The 25,389-nt window shown below is 43.2% G+C and overlaps 1 protein-coding gene across 6 annotated transcripts in view; it reads right to left on the reverse strand.

The window, feature by feature from the left end:
• Positions 1 to 25,389, reverse strand: part of LOC143902565 (serine/threonine-protein phosphatase 4 regulatory subunit 1) — a 129,255-nt gene that overhangs the window by 4,521 nt on the left and 99,345 nt on the right. For all 6 annotated transcript variants that reach the window (XM_077415565.1, XM_077415567.1, XM_077415568.1 and 3 more), the window contains 4 exons: positions 9,797 to 9,909; positions 3,374 to 3,516; positions 3,107 to 3,256; positions 108 to 278 (listed from right to left, as the gene is read on the reverse strand). In XM_077415565.1, coding sequence (XP_077271691.1) covers positions 108 to 278; positions 3,107 to 3,256; positions 3,374 to 3,516; positions 9,797 to 9,909 — 577 coding nt within the window. The remainder of the gene's footprint in view (positions 1 to 107; positions 279 to 3,106; positions 3,257 to 3,373; positions 3,517 to 9,796; positions 9,910 to 25,389) is intronic.

Here is a 25,389-nt window from a genome sequence, read left to right on the forward strand (position 1 = left end):
ATTCGAATGTCATCAGTAAACTGGACGATACCACTAAGTTCATATCAGACTGAAATGCGACCATGATTCTTCAGCTTTCCATTTTTATATCTATGAATAAGACTTACCAGCTTGCTATACAATTTCTCCTTTCCCACAGCGGTGCACATTTCCGCAAAGTGAGTAGCGCAGATTCTCCTCACCATCATGTCGTTATCCTCGCATAGGTCTAGGTATCGTGGTAGAAAGACCGTCTCTGTAAGTTCGCTACCAATCAGCGGTGCCAGTCTACACATGAGCTGCGAATTGATATAGAATATGGAACATTCAGAAAATAAATAAGCGCAATGAGAAATTTAAACGTAAACAGATACGCACTTATGCCGATTTTAATTTCAGGCGCTTCTCAAAATCATTCTGATTACGAAAATTAAGTTCTAGTTAAATTCTAATTAAGCATATGCAGACGTACTTAAGTAAAGTATACAATTATAACGAACAATAAGAGGGGACAATATTTTTTAAGTATTAAGTAATATTTATAAAATTACATTAGAGTATTATGTAACAGGTGAAATACATCGTTCCGTTCCGCTCATCAAAGCTGGCTGTGATATGAATCGATAGCACCACATCACAACCACTCTGATGGGAGGAACAGTCGATTTTATTCAATCAGCCTTCCGTGAGAAACGTGCATCAGTTAATGGATTAGCGCTTATTGTACAACTACATTTATGTTACAATCAAAACGGCATATCTCGATCTCGATAAAGATAAAAAGATTTATTTGAATTATTACAAATTGCATAATCGTATTTAAATAATTAAACTGCGCGAAAGTACCGTGATCGAACGTATTTAATTACGTTAAAAAATTAAATCACAACACGAAAGCCTTTCCGTTTTGAAAAGCAGCATACGGATATTATAACAAATTTATACGACTACATGCAACATAAATTATTTTACTGTAAACACCCTCTTTTTTATAATTATGTAAACATATCCTTCTAACTTCACTTTTCAAAAATAGTCGCTAAATGTCGAAATATAGGGAGAAATTCGCCGTTAATTTTTTTCGCGCATTCCAAACTCGTAGAATTGTGAGTGCCGCAACGCTCATCAAAGCTGGCTGTGATATGAGCATCATTACATCAGCATATTACAGCCACTTTGTGAGCAACGCGAGCACGCTCTCCTCCTTGCAGTCGAGGATACAATCTCCAGAACGTCTCGCATGTTACATCCTTTCGCGCTTCCGCACGGTGTAAACGGAGAGGGCGATGCGTAAAACGGCGATCCAAATCGTCAAAAATGGCTGTGATATGAAATTCAGAGGAGCAACACGCCACAACCAATTTGACGATTGGATCGCGTTCCTTCCTGCACGGCGCTTATTCGTCGGACGGAACCTTCCCGTGGTAATTTCTCAGAATGAATCGCGTAATCTTCTCTCGTGAAATTTGATGCAAATGTGAAACGTCACGGTGATCTTCCGGCAGACCTTTCCGTTTGTTCGTTCCATTATCCCGTCCTACGCGCTTGTCCCCAGATGCGTCGCATGTGTTATCGATTCAACAGGTATATATATCGACGGTGGAAAGCGGAATCTTCTCGACGATCGATTCTGCGGGCCAGCTCATCAAAATGGCTGTGATATGACTCGAAACATTCCACAACCAATTTGATGTATCGGACCGCAAAAGGTATATCCCCGTTCATGATGCTCCAACGGCGCTCCTCCGACGTGTCGTCTTCTGGCCTCTCCATCGCCTTTCTCACGTCTCGCACGTTGTCTCCTCACCGCTCCTCTCCTGTACTGCCACTCGATTTTCCTCCACTTTTCCTTCCGTTCTCTTAATCACCGGAGCGTGTTGAAAACGGACACAATTTTGATCATCAAAGCTGGCTGTGATAGTCGAACTCTATGACAAACCAACTTTGATGGTAAAAGTATGCCCTGTCTTTCGTCGGGATGCCGGTATTCGCGTTTTCCACAAACATTCCACGCTTCTTTCACCTTCAATTCCGCTTTCTTTTTGTTTATGAAAATCTTCGATCGATGATGGCTAAGTATTTCCTCGCTTCCTTTAATCTTGCTCCTAAAGGATGTTTACCCCGCGTCTTTGCCGAACTCTTCTCTTTCCCTTACTCTTTCTCCCTCTCCCTATTTCTGCTCTCATTCTTCTTATATTCTTATCGCTATGTTTCTTGTTTCGATTTGACAACTCGTTTTTTCAGATAGCGCGATAAACCGTGTAATTTTCATCGCGCGATTCTCATTACTCTTCGCGCAACGTCGCCGAGGCGAACGGACGCCGCATGAAAGACAAGATAGTGAGACGCGATTGCGTAAGAACATCTCACTACCCATGTCTTTCAGGAGGAATCCGTAAATATGGAGGAACGATTTCGGAGGGTCGATATTCTCGATTTCGCACACAAAGTATCGCGACCGCCGCGTGTGAAGTATTTCTAGTCTAAAGTTTCGAAATTCTTTTCGTCCGTCAATGACGAAAATTCGACATAAAATAGGCTATACAAAAGGCAAATCTGAGAAAATCGTGATTATCTTAAGTAATTATATTTGTTTAACATTATATTTCATATATTTTATAGTTTATATTTATATTTTTTATTTTTTATTTTAAGTAATTATATATTTACTTAACACATGTCGTTTTTCCTGTCCATTTAGATCACGTGTACCACCGACGATACATCATGTGATAATTATTTTATACTCAAAGTATTAAATGTCTTGAAAGTTCAACGTTTCAGGCACACGGAACGTGTTAAGAATATTACCTTGTAAATATTGAAAATAAAAATATCAGGAAAATATCCTTTTTCGTCTATTTTTTCTACATACCATCCACGGAAGAAAAATAAACAATAAAAACATTCGATTTACACACACACACGCACAGAATTATTTTCTCTAAGATATATTTTAAGGATTTTTTACAATCCTACCGTCCTTCATACGTATCTTGTCTTTAATCTAAGATAACAATGTAACTTGAAGAATATGTTACGTACAGCCTCTTTTATGTCAAGTTTTCGATTATCTTTCGGCTCTCGCGACAAGAAAAAGAAAACGAATGAAGCGCGGAAAACTTACGGAGATGTTCGCGGTTCGGACATGTTCGTCGTTCATCGTGGGACAGATCAAGCTTTCTATCGTGGGACAGATAACATTCTCGATCGTGTCGTTGTCAAGGAGGCCTCGTTTCACCAACATTGTCAGCGCGCTTTGGGCCATTTGCCGTACCTGTAGAGCAAAAACGTCTCATAATATTTACATCGCCGCTGGGATATTTCGGTTTTTGCCCTTAGGAACGCGCGTTCAAAACACGATATAGGCATGCAGCGTGAGGTGATCACTTGCCTGGTTGTCCAGGTCGCTCAGGTATTTCATCACGATACCGAGTAGGTGATTGCGGAGAACGTCGCCGAAGAGATGCGGCGCCTCGTAGCAAATAATCGCCACATTCGGAATTTGCTCCACCAGGTCCGACCGCACCAAAGAATCTGTGAACAGAAACTGTACATTAGTATGGTTTTTCGAAAACACGGGAAGAACGGTTTTAATTTTTAATTCGATTTCTAGCAATACAAGAACTTTCGCGAGAAATCGGATTTAATTAACCGGATCGAACGCGAATAAACTCGCTGTAATGTTCTCGTGATCCTTATTCGAATAACGTGTTTCGAAAATGGATAATATTAATTTTTTTCTAAAACGAACGTTAGAAGAATGCCATAGATACATAATAAATACATTCGTCCTTTCGAATTGGTTAACTTTCGAGAAGGATCTGAGCGTTTTCGTATCTCGTGAACCAAATAAGAATTGGGCAACGTGAATTCATAACACGTGTTAATTTAAATTACTAGATTGCATCGATAGGTGCGAGCAAATTTAAGTTCTGAAAGTACCCCCGAACCTAAGATAAGATAAAAAATCTATTTTAGCAGCGACAAATTAAATTTTATAGAAATCCAACGGACACAGAGAGTTAGTTATATATTCCTTGAACATATTAATAAATTGTTGTTTTCCCTTCGAATATTACCTAGGTGTCATGTTGATACCACGTGCTATCGTTTCCTCGCGAATTCGAGAGTCACGTGCGACATCCACGCAGGAATCCCGGGAAGAAAAGCTTTCGACGAGTAAAGCTCTCGGACGATCTACACGCTACTGAGGGCACGCGGGTAAATGTGGCGCGGGAAGCATAGCTTTGCGAAATGTGATGGAGGGGGATGCTAGAAGCGGGGGTGCTACAATCTGCGTGGGGCCTCACGATAGGACCGTGGGCCAAAAGACTAACTCAGTGGAAGGGATGCGTGGAAGAAATAAGGGAAGAAAGGAAGGGAGAGAAGCGAAAGGAAATGACGTACATGTACTCTTTCGTGAGGCCCGACGCCCGACATCCCTGATTCTTGAACGTCCTTGAAATTCGTTCTTCCCTCTCTGCGCCTTTTCCGTTTCCCTCTCACTTTTTACGAAAACCGCGGCTCCCCACACGTTTCTTTTCTTTTTCTGCCTGTCTTGCTCTCTTGAGGCTCTTTTGAAGGACTCGCAAACCGCTTTTTCATTTCTACACACAAGCTAGATCGCCATTAATCATCGCCGAAAACCTATTTTCCTTTCTTGCCTTTTCTATCCCGGTACGCGCCTGATTTTTGCCTGATTGGGCGTTCCGTCAAAAATACCCCGCTGTCAAAGATTCAGCATCGCCACGTGCATTCCTCTACGAGATATGGGGGAGAATATCTTTGTTGGCGTATTTGGGTCTTTTTGGAATTTTTACTTTTTTGGTAAAACGGTTATTGCATGAACCACGATTAATTAAATCGTAGAGATTACGGTAGAAGACCAATATTCTCATCGTAATTTAATAATAAATTTTGATGATAAAAATATTAGTAGAAAAATTTTCTCACAATAACTGATTAGAATTATTTTTGTGTGGTTAAGGATAATCTCTTACTGATAAGTAGTAATAATGTAAAAAGTATCAAACGTGGAATATATGCACGTGTTTTACAGGCGGCCATCTTAAAAATGGTGCCATCGAGATTTCGGCCATATTCAATATTCGAAAAATATGAAATTACAGTATTGCATAATAATAAGTAAAAAAACGAAGTTATGAACACAGATAAAGAATTAATATCCTTATTTATTGTAATTTGGCGATGAATTCATGTATTTATGTATCCAATCACAAAGAATCAATCGTGAATTTACTGTCAAGTCTCACAAAAATACTATTTTTTTTATTTATTACCGTTAACAATTTTTATCATTTACGTTGTATTTTATTAAAATAGTAACTTTGTGTAAGAAATTTATCGCTAATAACTGAATTAATTTCCTAAGAAATTAAGATATCGGTTTCCGTAATAATGGTGGGTTACATCTCTCTCTCTCTCTCTCTCTCTCTCTCTCTCTCTCTCTCTCTCTCTCTCTCTCTCTCTCTCTCTCTCTCTCTCTCTCTCTCGAAAAAGGCAAAATAATATAATAAATATATAATTTTTTTGAGATTAGTTCATATTGTTTATAAGATACGGAAAAGGAATGCACTTTTTATTTCGATGGCCGCATCTCCATATTTTCACGAAAGATCGAGACCCTCTTCGCGCGCTCGAGACTGGATTTTACACCAGTTTCGAGCCCCCCTAGTTTTAAGCTACGAGGTCAATGATCCCCTCAAAAATCAGGGGGAGTTCGACTTCCCTTCGTCGAGCGGCGTATCCAAAAATACGTAAACGCGCCGAATAAAATGCACGCGTGTCGCGTGCCCCTGAACCGGTGCTGCTGATGCACGTACATCGCGCCCCCCTTCCGCATGTCGCCCCCCACCCCTATACGGAAAAACACCGATGGTGGCACGTGTTCACGGGACAAGATCGCGGTTCGCGGTTCGCCTCTAAAAATAGCCGGCTAGGACACCGCCACCTTTAGGGTACTGCACATCGGGATACACCCGTCGCATCATCCCTCGTGTACATCACCATCATTTCCGGATGGGCGACATGAACTGCGTTCATATTGCGTAGTGCCCCGACTGGTTTTCCAGTCAATAGATAAGATTTGAAGCTGAATTTTTTTCCAGACACTGCGGGAGACGATTATTTTTTTTTTACAAATTCGTTACAAGTATTTAATTTAGATATTTGTACGATCAAGCGTCAAAATTTTCTATCATAATAAAACTAAATTACGCGGGTAATAAGCTTGTTATGTTGTCAACTTTCCAACTTTCCAACTTTATAATTCAACAATTCCGTAGTACCGGATATCACGGTTCGTTATAAACATACTAAACATACAACTGTCGTAACTTTATATTTTGCATTAAGAGTATTTAATTTGCCAAGTTAAGTTGCCAAGGGAGAGCTTGTGGGTGTTTGAGATTGCGAATCTGGCACATTCTATAATATACATTGCATCCTAGTCTAGAAAATAGATTTTCTCGGAGGTTTCTCCACGAAGCGGAGAGAGGCAACGATATGTGATATTGATTGATTGTTTGATTCCGTCGAAAAAGGCGTCTTCAGCTCTGATCATGCGACAGGGCGCCGTACTTGTTGCCGAGAGAAAGCTTGGGTGTTTGAGCTTGCGAATCTGGCACATGCGGGTTTCATCCCCATGTAAACCAGGAAGGTCCTGAGCGGAGGATATTAACGTGAACTGGATAGCTTAAATGGTGAAGAGCAGTCGCCCGGAATGCGAAAGATCCGAGTTCAATTTTCGGTCCAGTCGATCGCGCTTGATATTTTTCTCGCTCCTAAACAACGACACACTTCTTCTTGCTAGGCAAAACAGCGTCTTCTTGCACAGTAAAATTCTTAAAATAGTTTTACTCTTTTTCCTATAATGAGGATACGATTTTTCATTTTGTCTTCACAAACTCGATAGAAAAAAATCATTAGCTTAATCTTAATATGTTAAATTTGTGATATTATCCATGATAAATGTAAGATAAAAGAACTAAGCTTATAGAATAAATTCAACGCGAAATGCACAAGAATATTTAGCGCGTTTGAGGGGGTTCTTGGAAAGAGGAAAAAGACCTGGAGTTGAATTGGATACGTTCTTGGGAAAAGAATACATCGGTTTGGTGCATTTTGTACATTTTTCTAGAGGCAACTTCAGGTAAAAGGAATGTTTTTTCAAAAGAACTGGACCGTAGGGTCGATGTTTATCAAGATATACATCGATGAAATATTTTAGAACTGACCATTCCGAGCCATTTCTGCGCACCATGACGGTGAAAACTGCATTTGCCGTCTAAACGATTTTTCTTTTCCTTACTCATAATCCTCTCATCTCCCAAAAAATCCGTCTGTCGAGAACGACATTTAACCAATTTTTAATTGTTCATTGAAAATTAATAAATTTTAATTTGTATCCTCATTGCGCATTTAACACCAAATATTCATGTAATCGCTTTATACTTGCCTAATGTAAAAGTACTTCATATCGATAAAAGGGGTAATTTGGTTACACTTGGTCAAACATAAACAACATAATCAACCAAAGAATATAATTAAAATATCGATCTTTAACATCATTTATTTATATTTGTATATGTTTGAAGACATCTTCTTGACAAAATAGCAATCGTATAAACTAATATTTTATATTAAATATTTTTATCGAATATATATATAACATTAGTTTCTCTAATCAAACAATAATGTAACACTTAAAGAACTTATAGATACATGCATTTTGTTTTATTCATTCAAAATTTTGTGAATTTTATATTGATTTTCGTCAGTTAAGAAATTACTTGTCGTACCATTATCTTCTTTCAATTAATTTTCTATTTCTCTAAATTAATGGTCGTTTTTCTGGAGCTCGCAATCGAAAATAAACATACAAGAACGAATTATCACGCGATTCGATCGTGCAACGAAATAATGCGTCCACCGGATCGATGGACCGCCACGCGTCTCGGATATCAAGAGGTGCCATGCCGGAAGGATGCATCGTCTGTGAATCCTGATACCAGCATGCGCGCTGGCTTTTACGTAAGATTTCTTCGTAGCCAAAGATGGCGATGTTTAAATTAAGAAACGGAGTGGGTTTACGCTTGAGACCGGGGGCTGTGCTTTCTCGTATAAATATCGCGGCGGCTTAATGCCATATCCTCGAATCCACGAAGGCTTCCGGGCACCACGGCGCGTGCCATACCGGAAGCGAGGGCACGTCATCGTCGTCTCTCGTCGTTGCCCCTAACGATAACGCTTACTTTTCGCCGCACCATCTTGTCCTTCTCCTTCGACCCCAACGAAAACGACCCGTGCCCTGTTTTCTCCCCAAGGAACAGCCCCGATACAGCCGGTTGCTGATATTTATACGTTTCCTGTGGTAACACGTTACTCAAAGAGCCCCCTCTCTCTTTCCCATTCAAGGAGACGTACCCAATTTTGTAGCGAAACACAAGACATTACTTCGGTAATGGAAGAACTATATGCGCGACAAGCTTCGATGACCGTGGTTGAGTATATACTGCATTTTTTTTTAGATTTTTGCTTAGAAATTTACCGACTCCGGTGATATGTTTCCATCTTTTGATACGTTCAATTTTTCATGATATAATGTGATGTTACACCGTACAAACGTGAAAATTAAGCAGAACGGACCTTAAGATATTCGACTATCTTTACACATTTTATTAAATTTTGGTAAGGAGTTGTTGATATTGTTAATATTAGCAATATCAACCGCAAGTTTCTCGTGTCAACGGGATTATTTAAACTTTAAACGAAGCCCGTTCAAAGAAAATTTAATTTCTAGCAAAGTAATCGGCATTATTTTGATAAAGAAAGAAGAGTTACGTATGGTAGGCTTTAAAATGTGTAATCGATGCTGTGCTCGCAGTTTTGGTGAAGTATCGATCACGAGCTTAGAATAAAAATACACGTTGTATAATTTTGGTAGGTATTATACGACAGAACCTCTAACGGCCTCAACCGCACGAGAGACAAATTTCAGAAACTTTTTGCACATCCCCCGATAGCATCATGAATATCGTGGAAATTAATAAAAAATATTCCGCAAACTATCGAATAAATATGTTGTTCTTTCGTTTGTAATCGACATATTACGCAGCTTAAAATTATTGTCTATAAAATATATTCTGCGACCATATCATTCTTAGTTTTAGTAAATAAATTGCGTCAATTATATAAGCAAGTTTAAAATAAAAAGCATAAGCTATGCAATAAAATAATTTTGAGAACACGAATACAAAGCGAAAATGTCAGCAACCAGTCACCATCTTCGACATGCGTGAGTGGTGTGAAAGATTTGGCTCAGAAATGAATAACATTTTCAATCCTTCCACATCCAACGTCTACAACAAATGTTAATGCAAAATCCGCACCTTGCAAAGGTGCAAAAAAAATGTGCGGCAATGAATTTTTCACAATTTATCATTGCTCTCCGATACAGCGTATAAAACATTAAAAAGCATTATTGACATTGTAATATAAAGCAGTAAAAATATAGACACGTAGAGTTTAATTAATAAAAAAAATCACTCTTTTGAGTGTGTAAAATTTTTCAGAGGATACACAAGGAAGCCACACGAATAAGCGTATAAGAAAGCTGTTGGCCGAAACGTCTTTTAACTGTTTTTGCAGACTGTTAGCTCCGCAAAGGCTACAATTACATATTTTAAATTGCTGCAACGCCTGAGCAATTGTGCAAGCAATTTAAAAAACAAATAAAGTGCATTTCAAAATTAGTGGTTAGTTGAATAATGGATATTCATACGATGCGACTTACCATTGTCGTCGATAACAAGCTGCACATGTTGCATGACCTCCTCGACAACTAGCGTTATTTTGTTATTGACCGCTGCGCGAAACATCTCCATCAATATACGCCCAACCATTTGCCTGCAACAAGAAATAAAAACGGTGATGTTAGATCACGGTCAGGTATTTCGCATATTATCGATCGATTTACATCTTTTAAGGTAAAGTTATCCTGAATTGGCTCGCGCAATGAGATATACGTTCAATTTAAAAAATAGTGCCTAAAAAAACGTGATACGCGTTAAAACGTACGTGTGTTGCGTTATCCCCGCTAACACCACGTTTTGCAACGTTAGCTTATCGATTTATTTCTCTATTGGAATTGCATTTTTTTGCGAAACTAATTTAATTATGTTAATACAAGCAATCGCTGCATAGTGTAGAAAATAACTTTGCGTTGGCGTTGCTGTTTTCAACAGCAACAGGATAGAATAGCTAACGGAATTTTCCGATGTAAGTCAACACACGATGTGTTTGACATTCGTATATTCGCTTTCTAAGATATGTTTGCGTTCCACTCATACATCATCTCACTTCCTTAGTACGTGATCGTTTTTTCTCTCTAATATTGCTCGACGTAGTCAACTGATCGTTTCATTCGCTCTTACACACGTCTCTGATAATTTTTATTTACGTTATAATACGCGATTAGTGAACTGTGTGTCTCTAGAGATCAGTTAATTAATTTAAGTAAATTAATTTAGGCTATACTGAAAAATAATACAAAAGAGCTTCTTTATATTAATTTTATGTACTTTTTTATAATTTTACGTGCTTATGTAATAATAATTAACTAATAAATTAAACAAAGGAAAATAATTATATTCTATTTTATTACATATTGTGTACAAGTTGGAGATGCAAGTTTATAGGAGCAATTCGTCTCCATTATAATGATTGGGTATATAAAGGAATGTGCCCAACGTTAAATTGCTATAAGAAAAATGCAAGAATGAACTTCGTATACTTCATATTTCCTTTTGTACTTCTGTTACACCTGTCTTTTGATGCTCATAAAAATTTCGATGAGCTCGGTTCGATAATTAAACGCATAAATATATAAGCATGATTTAACCAGCGCATCTGTTCAAACTTCGAGAGCCCGAAAGAAGAAGACAGAGGAAGATACCGCGAAGATACCGAAGCAAGGTACTGAGAAGCAACATGTGTCCATCTTAACGACCGTACACATGACATATACCTAACGTCGAAGTGCTAAAAGGAAAATATAATAAGGGCAAACGCCGCAAATTCCAAGACGGTCGATTATCTTCATCAATTATTCATATACTCGTTGTCCACGCATTTCGGCGCGCATTTCGGCCCCGTGAAATTTCAACGAACTCGAATAAAGTTCGATAATTAAATACATAAACCCGAGTTAGGCTTCAACACGGCCATCTCCCGAAGCTGGCGAGAGCCATAAAAGAAGAAGACGAAGAAGGAGAAGAAGAAAACAGCGAGTATCGAGGCAAACAAGCATCAGGACAAGTACGACAAGGAAAACGAGATGGGACGAGACGACGGTTTTGCGGGCAGCGCACTATCATCGCAGGCCATGAAGGCGGCGGCCGCCCTCCTCGACGAGTGGAATCGAAGACGAAGAGCAGGAAGTGGAAGACGAAGTATCGTCGCCGTGTAGTTCGATCACGTCGCTGCTACCCTTTCCTAACCGTACCTCCTGCGTGCCCTTTCCCGGCGTGACTTCGCTCCCACCACGACGCCAGGGGACCCTCCCCTCTCGCAAAGGAGACGCGAGAATGCGCGCGAGTGGGATCGAGCGGTGGTGCCGCGGACGAAGTAGGGAGGGTGGCGGCGGAGCGTCGGCGGTAGTGGAGGCGACACCAACGGAACACCGCCGGCGGTGCCCCACCAGGAATGTAGCGACGCGTCGCCGAGTGGGGCAGAAACGTTCTCCAAAGTAGTTGGAGAACGCGCGGCTAAACGGTACCGCCCGTGAACGCCTACCGTGCTGGCGCAAACATGGCCGCCGACCAGCCGACCACGGCGGCGGCAGCGGCAACGACGACGACGACGTCGACGAAGGCGAGGGAAAACGAAGACGGTCTTCCCTGTGGAATTTTCGGGAGTAGACGTCCGTGCGCGCGCGCGCGCGCGCTTTACGGGCTCCGCGCGGAAATCCCTCCCCTCGGTACGGGACGTGTGTGTGCCCTGCTCCCAGGCGCCCTCTACCCACCTGTATCCCGTAGGACGACGACTTAAGTTCGTTTCGCGCGGACCCAGACAACCCCCTGGCCCAAAATTGAAGTACGGGCGCCGACACTTCCCTACGGCCTATCACGCGCATGATCGCGGTAGTTCGCGAAGATCGATAAAGAACACGGCGTTTTCTTCCTCCCCGTTGCTCTCACGCGCGCGAGTAACTTTGTAGTTATGTATGTGTGTATATATATATGCATACGTACATACATGCATATGTACATATGTATAAAATGTGTGTGTAAGGGAGAAAATATATTTTAAGTATTGTCATAGTTGACGTGGACTCTTTCTGTAGTATCCTAATATCGATAAGTTGTACGGGATTCCGAGGGAAAAAAACTTCGATGCATTGACCCATCGACACTTCGGGCGTTGAGACTCGAAGATTGTAAAATCGTTAATAAAAAAATTATCTTTTTACTCTGTCTTACTAGCTTTTTGATTAACGAGCAAGTAATAAAACTACGTCAGAACGGTGTTTTGCAACGTTAAAAGAAATTATTCTCTATAATTTGGAGCGCATTAATCTTTACACCTGTAATGGACGAAGAAAATGAAAATTGTTGTATCGAGATTAAAATACGATGAAAGAATTTCTCTGATCTAATTTCATTGTCACCCTAAATGGTGACAATGAGTAATAAATGGAATAAAAGTGAAAGTAAATGCTAATTTTTCAATAAAGTTCCGTATGTAGAATCGCAATTTTGTAGTTAATGTCGTGTAAGTGTCTACATTGGTCGATTTCTTGATTAAAAAAAGATCTGCAATTAATTTTATGCTGACATTAAAAATACTGTTGACTAATTGAATAATCTAAAATAATCTTTGTCTTACTCTTAATTGTGACTTCGTTCGACTTGAAAAAATAACTTGGAGAAATCGATTTTCTTCCAACAAGAAAAACGCAATATCCGACAAAAGAAAGCAACTATTAATTTTTTTTCGTTTAAAGATTGCTTTTCAAAGAAGTTAAAAATAAAGTACATCTCTACAAATATCTCTTCGTAAATCAAGAAATTCCTGCTAGGTTTTCACAAAAGGCCATTTATGGTCACTTTTAAAACATGTAGTCAAACACCGATTTCCGCACATGGAAAATGTTGTGACCCGATACTCTTTTACCGCTCTGTAAATTTATTAGTTCCTTTTAACATCCCATTTCCCGCGCGATAATCCTTTTCTCTCCGTCACCGTTTCGAACTCAGGTACTTTGGCGCTCTATTGTCTTATATCCAGAGACAAATGCGCTAATGGAGGACAATAAAGCAAATCAATGGAGGATGCAAGTGCAAAAGAGCTCTCAACTTAGGAGTATCTCAACAAGGATATACTCTGATGGTCATACTAATAAAACTATAATGAACGTCGTGTTGCGCATAGGAAGAGAAACGCAACTTCTTACCGTATACGGAATCGGACGAAGTAAACCTGAAGAGAAGTAAAAGTAAAAATTCTCGGGTAGTTCAAACTTCACGATGTGAAATACCATCGGTTACGGCCGTCTTCTATAGAAAAATATTTTCTATAGAAATTAAAGTAAAACCAGCAAGGGATGGTATTGTATTCCCGAGGAAAAAGAAATCCATAAATAGGGAAAAAGAAGCACATCTCTCGTTTGAGCGACGATATTGACGCTCAAGAGTATCTTCCTCACAATCGAAGAAAAGGAAGGGTTGACACGTTATTGGCTATGCATTAAGTGTCGCAGAAGAGATGAGCGAATGAGCGACAGGATAAAAAAAAGAAGGAAGTGCGCTTTTTCTTATTTAAGGTGAATGATATTTCGGTGGTTGATGATCGTCTCCCGAGTTTCATCCGTTCGAGCTCTTCTTAGTCTCATCATCGACGTCTGTCTTAGGCTGCGGTCCACTTGACGCTACAAATGCTTTGGAGCGTTCTTCTTCTCCTTCTTTCTTCATTGAAAGAAAAGAGAAGAGGAATGCTTCGAAGCAATTGTAGCGTCAAGTGGACCGCAGCTAAATCTTGAAAACATTCCGCGGGCTCAAGACATAACCCGATAAGATCTTCGGTTTCCGACTAATATAGGAAGCCGAGCAGGTGCGCACGTGACTCGTGGAAGAATTGTTCTGGCCGCCGAGAAGAAGAACGGTGACCACACAATAATTAACAATTAATCGAGAGAGGATTTTTCTAACTAGAATGCGTTTGTGGATAGACATTATTTTCACATATCTATAATAATCGGAAATGCCACAAACAACAAGCATGATACATTAGTTATCTTTAACAATACAAAAGAGAATTCTCCTACTTCTTTAAAATTCTTAGCGAAAAAATTTGATTTTGTTAAAACTGAAATACATTAGAATTCAAATATATAATTATTGCTAAAAGTATTTCTTTCTCATTACATTTCAAAATTATTTCAACGAGCTTCAATCATGCTCCTGTTATATTGTTATGTAATTTTCTTCACAAAGTGAATAAGAAGCAATTTTTTCTGCATCCATCATCCTACACCTACACAGTCAATCTTTCTATTTTATAATAAAACATTTTAATGATATAAATTTTTAACCATCCTTTCTCTTAGTCCAGTTTATATCTAATATCTAACTCGATATGAGCACACAAGGAAATTGTGATAAAGAAAGAGGGAAGTAGAGGAGTGAAAAGCATAGCAGAAGAGAAGAGAGGAAAGGAAAAGAGAAGAAGAAAGGAGAGTAGAGAAGAAAAAAGAGGAGAAGAGAGGAAAGTAGAGAGAGAGAGAGAGAGAGAGAGAGAGAGAACATTAAAATTTGTTGATTTTTGCTCCAATCTTTCCGCGCAAGTTTTCGATACCGGAAAGAAGATCGAATGGTATGTTTTGAATATATCGAACGAAATACAATATACGCGGCGAAACTATGCGGCGGTCTTGTCCGATGGGCATCAGGTCGATCGGACGGACATGCGATTCGCGGGCGACCAGTTTTGCGGAGCCGTTCAACAGCGCGGGCTTTCCGTCTCTTCCTTTCACCCGCACGGAGACCTTAAGGGAAAAGAGAAGGAAGATGAAGAAGAAGAAGAGGAGAAAACAAGTAGGGAAGGAGAGGGAAAAAGAGTGGGAAAGAGAGAGACGTCGAGTCTGGTAGCGGAGTCTCCGTGCTACGAAGGGGCTATAGAGAGAAGGAATGTTGTTGTTGTGCCGGGAAGCGGCGTTTGCACCGACGGAGGGGGGCAGTGGGGTGAGGTGCGGTGGTATGACCGGCGGCGTGGAAGAACCGACACCGACGCGAGGAAAGAGAGAGAGAGAAAGAGAGAAGAAAGAGAGAGAGAGAGAAAGAAAGAAGGCCCGAACGAGGGAGGTAAAGGAAGAAAGAGATAGAACGACAAGGGGCAAGGAAAGAGGGCTGGTGGAACGGGATCGAAAGAAGGGGAAGACGAAGAGGGTGGCGGCGCGCTGGCCGAAGCACTGGAGGGGAGAGGCAAAGTCAATGCACCACGGGGGAATGCAACGCGCGCCAATACGGGGCCCTACGTCAGAGAGTACATTCTACCGCACTTTACGACGCACCGTTCTTCTCTCTCTCTCTTTCTCTCGTGGCTACTATTCACGCACATGCGTCAATGTTGTTTCGGTCCGGCATCGAAACCGTCTCGACGCGCGAAGTTATTGTACGCGGATGCATTAGTGGATCGCGCACATTATTGATATGCACTTTCAAATTCGAAAGTGCGACTTTTCATAAGAAAACCTGTTGATCCATATGATGACATCTACGTATATATATGATAATTACGACAAAATCAGCCAATTTGACAGTATCAGTTGCGTAATTAAGTCTTTTATACGTTTGCCGGTCTCACACGTCCATGCTTTTGTATACTCGTCTATCTTAGTCGCTTTCATTACGATCTCCACGCGCACGTATCGTATCCCGTGGCGTGCACCTGTCCGAGTATAAATTACAAATCAATTTGTAACCGAATTTTTAGTTGTTAAATTTATTAGTTGTATTTATTGTAATTTAATTGGGCAATATATTTTTATGTCACGATATGATATGTTGTTGGCAATGTTTTAAATTTAATAAACATATAATATGTAAAATGACAAAAAATACTTAAATAATTATTTATCTCCTCTCTCTCTCTCTCTACATTTTTAAAAATTAGATTAAATTGTGTCCATTGCGCCTTTATCAATATCAAGCCATAAACAGTAGTAAAACTGTGTGTTCTAACTTTGCCGCAAAGTCTATCAATTTTGTAACATCGATGAGACTTAAACAAGATTGTTTTCTGCATATGGAGAAGCGTGTTTGTTATCGAGATAAGATTTTAAGCTTATCGTTCAATAGATTCCTTCTTTTTTTTCGGGTCATTACTACTACTGTCATTTGTCATTGATAGTATTGCGATAATAAAATTATCGCGATAAAGCTTTAGATATCTCAGCGTGTTACGTTGCACGTGGCGACATAGCGCCTTTATTATAAACCATTTATTGAAAAATTTATCAAATCTTCTGCTCAATAATATAGTAACAAAATTTCGAAAACTGAAATAACAAGCAATGCCTCGAAAACGTGTGGGTCTCCGCACAACGAGGGATCGCGCGATACAACAACACAGCGCCGGCAAACGGCGTGTGGTCCTCTTCCTCCTTCTCCTCCACCTCCTCCTCGTACGGTCCGGTCACTCGGACGTTCGCACTGGCCTCCTTCTCTCGCGCCGCGCATTCGCTCTCTTTTGTGACGCTCATACTTCTTTCGCACGCGAAGAAATACACGAAGAGGGAGAAAAAGAAAAAAGAGAGGGAAGGAGAGAGAGAGATTAGGTTAGGTTAGAGAGAGAGAGAGAGAGAGAGAGAGAGAGAGAGAGAGAGACCACGCGAGCGAGCGAACGCTACGCGCGTCGTACGCGGTGCGTTCGTGTGTTCATACGCGATCGTATAAAGGGTACAAGGTTCCGCGTGCATACATGTACGTATGTACACGGGTACGTGTTAGAGAACGCTGCTGCTGCTCCTACTGCTGTCGCTGCCGCTCAGTCGCCGTCGTCGGCGTAGTTGTCAGAGTGGGAGGGAGTCAGCGTGAGTAGCGTGTGTACGCGCGGCCGACGGGCGCATGCGCACAGCGGCCGGCGAAAGGCGCACTGAATGAAATCCCCCACCACCTCCGCCAGAGACGTCGCCGCCACAAAACGCACACACGTAAACGCGCGTATCGGACAGGCGGCCGAGTGCGTCGCGCCGCGTCGTGTCGCTGTTACACGATGCGGCGCGGGAATACGCCTCTCGTACACAATGTGTACAGTACACCGGGAAAACACGCAAATCCGTAAAAAAAATTAAATGACGCCGAGCGCGGACATTACGATCAATTGCATATTTATGACCTGAGAAAGTTCGTCCGAATCTTTGCTGTCGACACCAATCGAACTTGATTTTAAAATGCAGTTAAATTTCGAAGCAAGATAAAAAAATAAAAATAGCTGAAAACAGAAAGGTATTCATAAGAATAATTTTCAGAGATAAACATACTTTGCGAAGGTAAATTTTCCATTCACAATACGGTATAGTACCGGATGCTCGAGATCGTCGTTCTCGTTATAGTCGCCGTCGCTGTCGTCGTCATTGTCGACCTCGATCCGTGTTACGAAAGCAAATCAGAAATATGTTTGGCGAATGATTGGGCGTAGAAGGATGATAACTGAAATCGTTATCGCACACGAGTTTCGTCAGTTTCGAGAAACAATACCATTCATTAAAAATTACTTGGCGCAAACATAAATAAGCAGATCTCAAGACCGCGAAAATTTATATAAATATGTGATGTAATGTGAAATGTAATATAATATACCAGTAAACATATAATAAAAAAAATTGCACGTTTGTATAACAATAATAATTTGGTGGTCACGTATATGTCAAAGCAACTGGCCATTGATAAGTCGCTGAAATTACAAGTAGCGGAATTAAGATAGGAATTTTCGTGAAAAATTGTTCGCTACATCGGCACCGTGTACAACCGTGAAGAGGGATCTAAGATTCGGCGCGACCGCTTACGTTTAGGCGCGCGCGACAGCGGCGACGACATATGCCGGGCCTGTGCGTGCAGCTGCTATATCGTCCATGGGGTTTGGGTCGGTGGGTGACACGTTTCGTGCGTCGTGCACGGCTGGTACACACGCGGGATTCAGCGTAGGTATTGATTTGTGGAACGCACCCCCTCCGGCACTCTTACCCCGCCGCGCCGCGCTCGCTGTCTCTCTCTCTCTCTCTCTCTCTCTCTCTCTCTCTCTCTCTCTCTCTCTCTCTCTCTCTCTCTCTCTCTCTCTCATTTCTCCCCGCCCTTCTCTCTTTTCGCACACGGAGTGCGTTTCACGCGTGCACACACAAGCGCAATGCGTACGTGTGTGTGCGCGCGTTCTTCTCTCTTCCTCCTAGTTACAGACGCGGTTCGGAGACCGCTCCCCTCCGTGCGCATCCCGTCGGCCATACGCGGGGTGACTGCATCCTTTGGGTGGGTCAGGGCCAAAGAGACAGACGAGAATAGAGCGGGGATGCGCGAGACGAGGTCGAGAGAAGGGCCGGGGGGGGGGGGACAGGAGAGAGGAGTTTGTCAAATCTCTACCGAGGTCTCTGCACCCTGTGATTTCGCATCAGCTGGCTGCGCCGTATTCTTATTACGGTCCGTATTCGCCGAACTTTAAGACTCGTTCAAATATTTTCCGCTTATCGATCACGATCTCGACGCGCTGCTGATCAATAACAAACTTATCGCGTCCACCTTTGAATCGAAGATCGGAGATGATATAGTTTCTGATGGTTCGGAATCAGAGAACAAAGAGACCGTCACGTTGCGATCTACTATCAAGAATCTAATTCAGTTATCGCAGTAGTTTCTCTGTTACGAAATAGACACCCGTGTATTATTCCGTGCAATTAAATTGAGCAGTTATGTATTAATAAAATTAAATATTTCTATTCAATCTGTTTAAATAAAGAGGTCTTAGAGTGGCACTCTAAGATTCTTGCAGAACTTGAAAACAATTTTATTAAAGTCTGTAAAATTTGCTAGATTTTCTTGATACGTACTGGGAACTGTTCAGAGAGATATGTAAAAAAATCATTGTTTGATCCGTTTTAAGATCTCTTTTAAGATAACACCCTCGGAACAGATCACGATCGATAATATACTAGCCGCTGTTAATCCCGTCAACGGTGCCGATCGACAACCGATACCGCCGGGGCCGCGTTCCCATGAGCGAGGGTCATCCCGGGACCGGGGCGTAAAAGGAAGCGCGATCGAAGGACACGGCGAAGAAGGCCAACGGGGAAGGCTCACCTCGAGGAGGGAAGAGAGAAAGAGAAAGCGCGGCGGGAGGGCGCGAGAACGCGTCGCCGATGGACGACCCGGTATGTATCCCCCGACAACGACGACGACGACGACGACGACGACGACGACGACACAACGTGCCTTTTCTGCGTACCGGTCCACACGCGTTGCGTGCGTGTTCGGCCGAAGAGGCGCGCCACCACACCGGCGCGCGGTGGTAGAGAAGCGGGCCCGTACCCGGGAGTGGCAACAACGACGACAACGACGACGGCGGCGGCGGCAGCGGCGGCGGCGGCAGTACGATGTAAAGGATGCGAGAGAGTGGCCCGCGGAGGCGGAGTAGCCGACCGGAGAGAAAAGAAACGAAGGACCGTGAGGGAGAGACAAGGAGAGAGACAGGGAGGAGAAACAGGGAGAGGCAAACGGCCGGAGTAAACAAGTGGAAGCGGTGGAACGGGGACGGGTATCGGTCAGCGCGGTGCATTTGGTGCATTCCTGCAGTCTGCGCCGTGCCGCGGGGCCCCGAGCGAGCGGGAGAAGAAGAGAGATAGCGACGGACGCGGACGGACGAACGAACGGACAGACGGACGCGGCGGGAGAGGGGAGGGGGGAGGGGGTGGCCGGCATCCGAGAGGGCAGGAAGACGAAGGGAGCGAGAGCGAGAGAGGAGAGAACTCCGCAACGCGGCACGCCACTTTGGACCGACGGACGTAAACCGCATTCCCGGCCGTGACCTTCGCTAGGACATCGCCACTGCCCCCACCCCCGATACCTTCTCCCTCCCCGTCCACCCCCCCGTCCCGCCGTCATCCCCGTTCCGCGTCGTTCGTAGCCCTCCGTTTCTCTCTCGCCCTTCCAGCCGCGCGCGCTTCGAATGTGTTCTTGCCTTCTCTCTTACGCGACTACGAACGCTCTGTGAACCGCGCAGCATCGTAGAAGCCGCATCTTCGGCCGCTTTGCGTTTTCCCGCCCGCCCGTCCTCTAACTCTCTCTCTCTCTCTCTCTCTCTCTCTCTCTCTCTCTCTCTCTCTCTCTCTCTCTCTCTCTCTCTCTCTCTCTCTCTCTTCTCGCATCCCTTCGATCATATTCGCGCTGTACTCATGGGCGCGCAAAATCGCAAAACGATTGATGAAATTCATATTTCTGTCTCTTGTATAATCTCCCCATCCCTTAAAAAAAATTTCTTTGACATAGAATAATAATGCAACGCCGAAATAGTGGGATGGATCAGGATAACAGAAAAATTATGAATATAATTATAAAAATAAATATCTTATCATTAAGTTGACTAACTCACACAGTTCGCAAGTGTAAAATTGATACGGCAAATACAAGTAAACAAGTAATTTCCTATTAGTCTATCTACCGATTGCGCGTAAATTCCAACGGATGTGCGTGAGAATTATCGAGCCCAAGTAATCGCTGCCTTCGAGAATTTCGTATTTATCACAGCTCGTTAGCTTCCAATCTCCTCGATTGGGCCCGCTACGGGCGCTATCGCGGCCATCAATTGACGTACTTTCGACGGCGGAATCTAATAACTCGAACTCGAGAGCAAGCGAGAACGAGCGAGAGCATGATTCAACGTGATGATTCAGAGAGCAGGGCAAATTTCGGGGAATGCACAAGTCACGCGTCACGAGCAAGACTGCTGATGCGATTGATATCGACTTCGAAGCACGACTTCGAGACGACAGTTTCGATTTTCTACCGAGAGCCAAGGTAAAAAAAATGGCACGAGAAGAAAAGAGCACGTATTGTATCGAGGAAAAACGAGAGAAGTAGAAGGGCAACAAGGGCTAAAAGCCAACCGTGATATAGCTCTAAAGAATTTCTAAGTCTGCTTTCGCCTCGCTCTTTCTCTAATTTACGAGCGGTCGTCCTGAATTCGTGCAAATATTTGTCGAACGTCCGACTAACGGGCGTATATACGAAGGGGAAAAATGGAGGAAACGGTAAAGAGGCGGGGGAAATGTGAAACGAAAGGGGGAGAGAGCGGGCAGAAGAAAAAAAAACACTAAAAGTATATAGAAAAGTCATTCATGGTTTTTTAACGAAATTTTCCTTATTTTCTCGCGAGAACTGCAAACATGCCTGACGCATATTTCCCGGCACTGCACCCCTCGCCCTAAATTGCGTTCCCGTTCTAGTTTCAAAGAGACTCCTCTCTTTGAGGAAAGCCGGCATCTAGCCGGAAGCGACTACTCTGAGGTATTCGTCCGCGAGAGCCCAGAAACGGAGAAGGCAAAAGAGAGAAAGAGAGAAGGCATGCCGAGTACCTGGAAGTCGTGTTAACACGCGCTGCTGGACGCTACAAGCCGTTCCAATTAGCATCATCCTTTTCTTCATCGACTTCTCTCTCTCTCTCTCTCTCACTCGCTCTTTACTTCTTTTCTCTCGATGGTATTCTTTTCGACCGAACACAACGCGGCGCATCGTTCCGCCGAGAAGCGAGCACCTGTTGAACAGTCTCTCGCGCGCGGAACGACCATCGCAGAAAAGTATTGATTCGCGACGTCGAAAGAAAGACGATCGGAATTTTCGGAGGACTTTGATGAGCGTTTCTTTCCTCAGAAACAGAAGTATGCCAAGAAAACGAGAATAAAACACGCCAAAATCTTCATCGAAATTCTAATAATCTCAAATTTTTGATGCTACGAACATCCATGAATCCAAATCGTCATTTTCCGTAACAAATGTTCGTAACAAGTAAATCGCGATTAAATCAATTTCAACCCTCGTATGCAATTACAAATGTACGATCTTTTATACCAAATAATGTCTATACGCAATAAAATGAGCGCAATACGTAAGCGATATGTCATCAGCTGTAAGTGCCATTCTTGTCGATACGTTTATCTCAGCAACAAGTTCAAAGAGTCAAATGTGTAGGCGTTAGTGATTCATGGGCTCCAATGACACCAAATGCACTTCGTAAATTATTAGGCGAGAACGATATAACAATATAATCACAAGTAAGAACTTCTTCTCTTTGCTTCTTTTAACTGCAATTTTAATTGCAAGAATAAAACTTATACAGAGTGTTCTAATTTTCATTGATTAAAAGAGAAGTTATATAACATCAATCGAATTGGAAATTGATCACTGCCATCCGAGTGCTAATCCCGTACTCTCTCACACGGCAATAAAATAAATAAAAAAAAAAAAAAAAAAAAAAAAAAAAAGAGGAATTATAAGCTCATATCAACGACGATTACTATCATCCCACGCGTACGCTCCTGGACGGCATCTTAATAATTCGGGAGACGCTCGCGGGAGAGATATGAATGGGAGAAGTAGGAATGGCGTGGCGTTGTTTACCGTCTAGCAGGAACGAAGAAGTATCCGCGTGCACGCCGACAGAAAAACGATTGGGGGAAGGAGCGAGGACGTAGAAGGGTACGGCACAAGGAGAGAGAGAGAGAGAGAGAGAGAGAGAGAGAGAGAGAGAGAGAGAGAGAGAGAGAGAGAGAGAGAGAGAGAGAGAGAGAGAGAGAGAGAAGAGAGAAAAGGGGGATTTAGCCGGACCCCGGTGCAGGAACGGATTTAGTCGGGAGTCGGGAGAGCGTGTGCGAGGAGCCCGAGCACAGAGGATCTGGTACGAGAGACTGGGGGCCCCCAGGATTCGAAGAAAGAAGAAACGTAGAGTCAACGACCCAACGAGGAGAGCCGTCGCGCGGTATTAAGTCGCGCTCGGGACTTTATTGCACGCTCTCTTCGCGCGGCCTCGCGCGCCGCGTTCCCTCCACCATTACCCGATGCGGCCGGCGGCGGCCAGTTATGCGCGATTAACGAGAGTCTTTTGATTCGATTATGGGCACCGCGCGCGAGGCAATAAGCCCGCGTACGGTTCGTGCAAACATCTCGATTTTTAGATACACGCGCAACCGTGCTCGCCGATCGATGAAAAAAAAAAAAAAAAAAAAAAAAGAACGCGTGAGATTTAGACGTCCAGTCGATTTAGGACCTTTTCTTTCGAGGACAGTTACGAGAGTAAGATGTATAAGATGCATGTAGCAGGGCTGCCGACGAGGTTTCCATTTACGTGACGAGCCATTTAAATGCCGCGCGCTTTATTCCGCGGTATCTCAAAGGGGAGCACAAAACCCGCAATTATGATCTCGTTAGGATCGGAATGATCGAGTTCACCGAAATTATAGCGATTTCGAGCGAGATGCGGCGATCGCGTAGATCGCGCCAGCGATATGTAAGTCAACGCGGATTTTTTTTTTCGTGGGTCGCACACGAGCGCGCGCGAGCGCAGTCATGCGACCATTTCCTGTCGCATTCCTCGCCTCGGATTCCAACGCGCGGGCTTCCATCGAGTCGTATGAATGACCGTCGCGGCGACGTGGATACACGGTCGTCGATCTCCTGACGTCATGTCGGCGGCGACAGCGGCGCGCGGCGGTCGTGTTACGACCGTGCGACCGTTATGTGACCGATTGGCACACGACACAACCGACACCGACGGAGAAACGTCCGATGTATATATGCACCTCTGGCCGCGCATTCGTCGCATCGCGTTTGCGAGTAGTCGTCTTGTCACTCACTGGTAGTAGACACGGCATATCAGGGTCTCCATCTGTTTTTTTTCAGCTCGACTACGACTTCGCGGAAGAGTAGTCTCTCCGGACATATTCGTCGAATTTCTTTGCTTCACTTCGCGATCTTCGATTCCTTCGACACTTGCGAAACATCCTCGCGCGAGACTTGGTGCAACTGCGGTCGCGAAGACAGCGAAACAACGTGAGAAATTTATTATCGCGAAAGATGTATAAAGTACTTTATTTGCATAACATAAATTTAAAAAAATATATATTTAGACTTATGAAATGCGAATATCAAACGCAATTAAAATTTTCTTTCTTTATTAAAATGTAAATGCATTATTATTTACATTTCCTATAAAAAAACGTCTTGTAAAATATAGAAACGTATCGAAATTACGGGAAATTTTTCAGAAACGTTTATCGAGCACGTATCGAAGAAGATCCGGACGCGGTTGGAATATCTCTCTCCTTATCTCCGGCAATGCGTGCGTTCGCGCTACGGCCCGTACGAGTCAATTATGTGCGCGCTCGGCTGAATTAACGATACTGGAGGAGGAGGGAGAGGCAGAGACGCGCGTCGAAAGACGTGAACATCGTATCGCGACGCGTTACAAGGATAAGCCCGAGGTACGGGCGAGCGTTGTTCCGAATAATTCCGAATCGGCGCGATTAAAAGCCCGACAGCGGCCCGGCTGTTTCGGCGAGCGAGATTGATATGGAGATTAAAGAAAGGTGAACACTTCCAACCTCGCGAGCGAGAGCGAGAAGAAAAAACGGCGGGGGAAGGAGGAGTAGTAGGAGGAGGGATGAAAGGGGCCCTCGAGGGGTTAAGGGAGTGTACGAGGGAACGAGACATAGAGAGGCATATATGAGACGAGGAGGATGAGGGGGGGGGAGAGGACGGGGAGAGGGTCAGTAGCTCTGCGTTCTCATGCATTCCGCTCTGTCATGGCGGCCGCAGGCCGCTCAGACGCTCCTCGTCCGTCCTCGTCGTGCGCACATGCACACACCGCGGCGCGGCGGCGGGCCCCGGCCGGCCGGCCGGCCTCGTTGCCCTCGCTGAAAGAGAAGAAAAAAAGCGACCGAGGAAGACGAAGAGGAAACGACCGCGCGCTCTCCTCTGTGCGCGCGCGGTGTTTATTGGATATTCGGGGACACGAGTCCCCTAGGAATACCAGGACCCCGCGATCATTCGTGCCTCGTTCCCTGCGCGGGATATCTCTCGACGCGGACGTTCGCGCGATGTTTCTGATACCGAATTCGACACAGATCGCTTTTCTTTCAATTATTATTTTGATAAACCATCCTCTTCTCCAATCTAAACTACAATATTTTATACGTTTGCGGATTTTGTATTTAATTCGTTAAGAAAGTTTGTGGGTCTCTTCCGTTTATGGTAATTAAATATAATTAAATCGGTCTTAATATTAGACCGAAAAATTATCGCTTCATTTTGAAAAACAGTTCTCTAATTATTATAAGATATAATGGGGCGA

Source organism: Temnothorax americanus, unplaced genomic scaffold (assembly GCF_048541705.1).
Source record: "Temnothorax americanus isolate GAGA-0224 unplaced genomic scaffold, ASM4854170v1 Scaffold4, whole genome shotgun sequence".
NCBI classification, from domain to species: domain Eukaryota; kingdom Metazoa; phylum Arthropoda; class Insecta; order Hymenoptera; family Formicidae; genus Temnothorax; species Temnothorax americanus.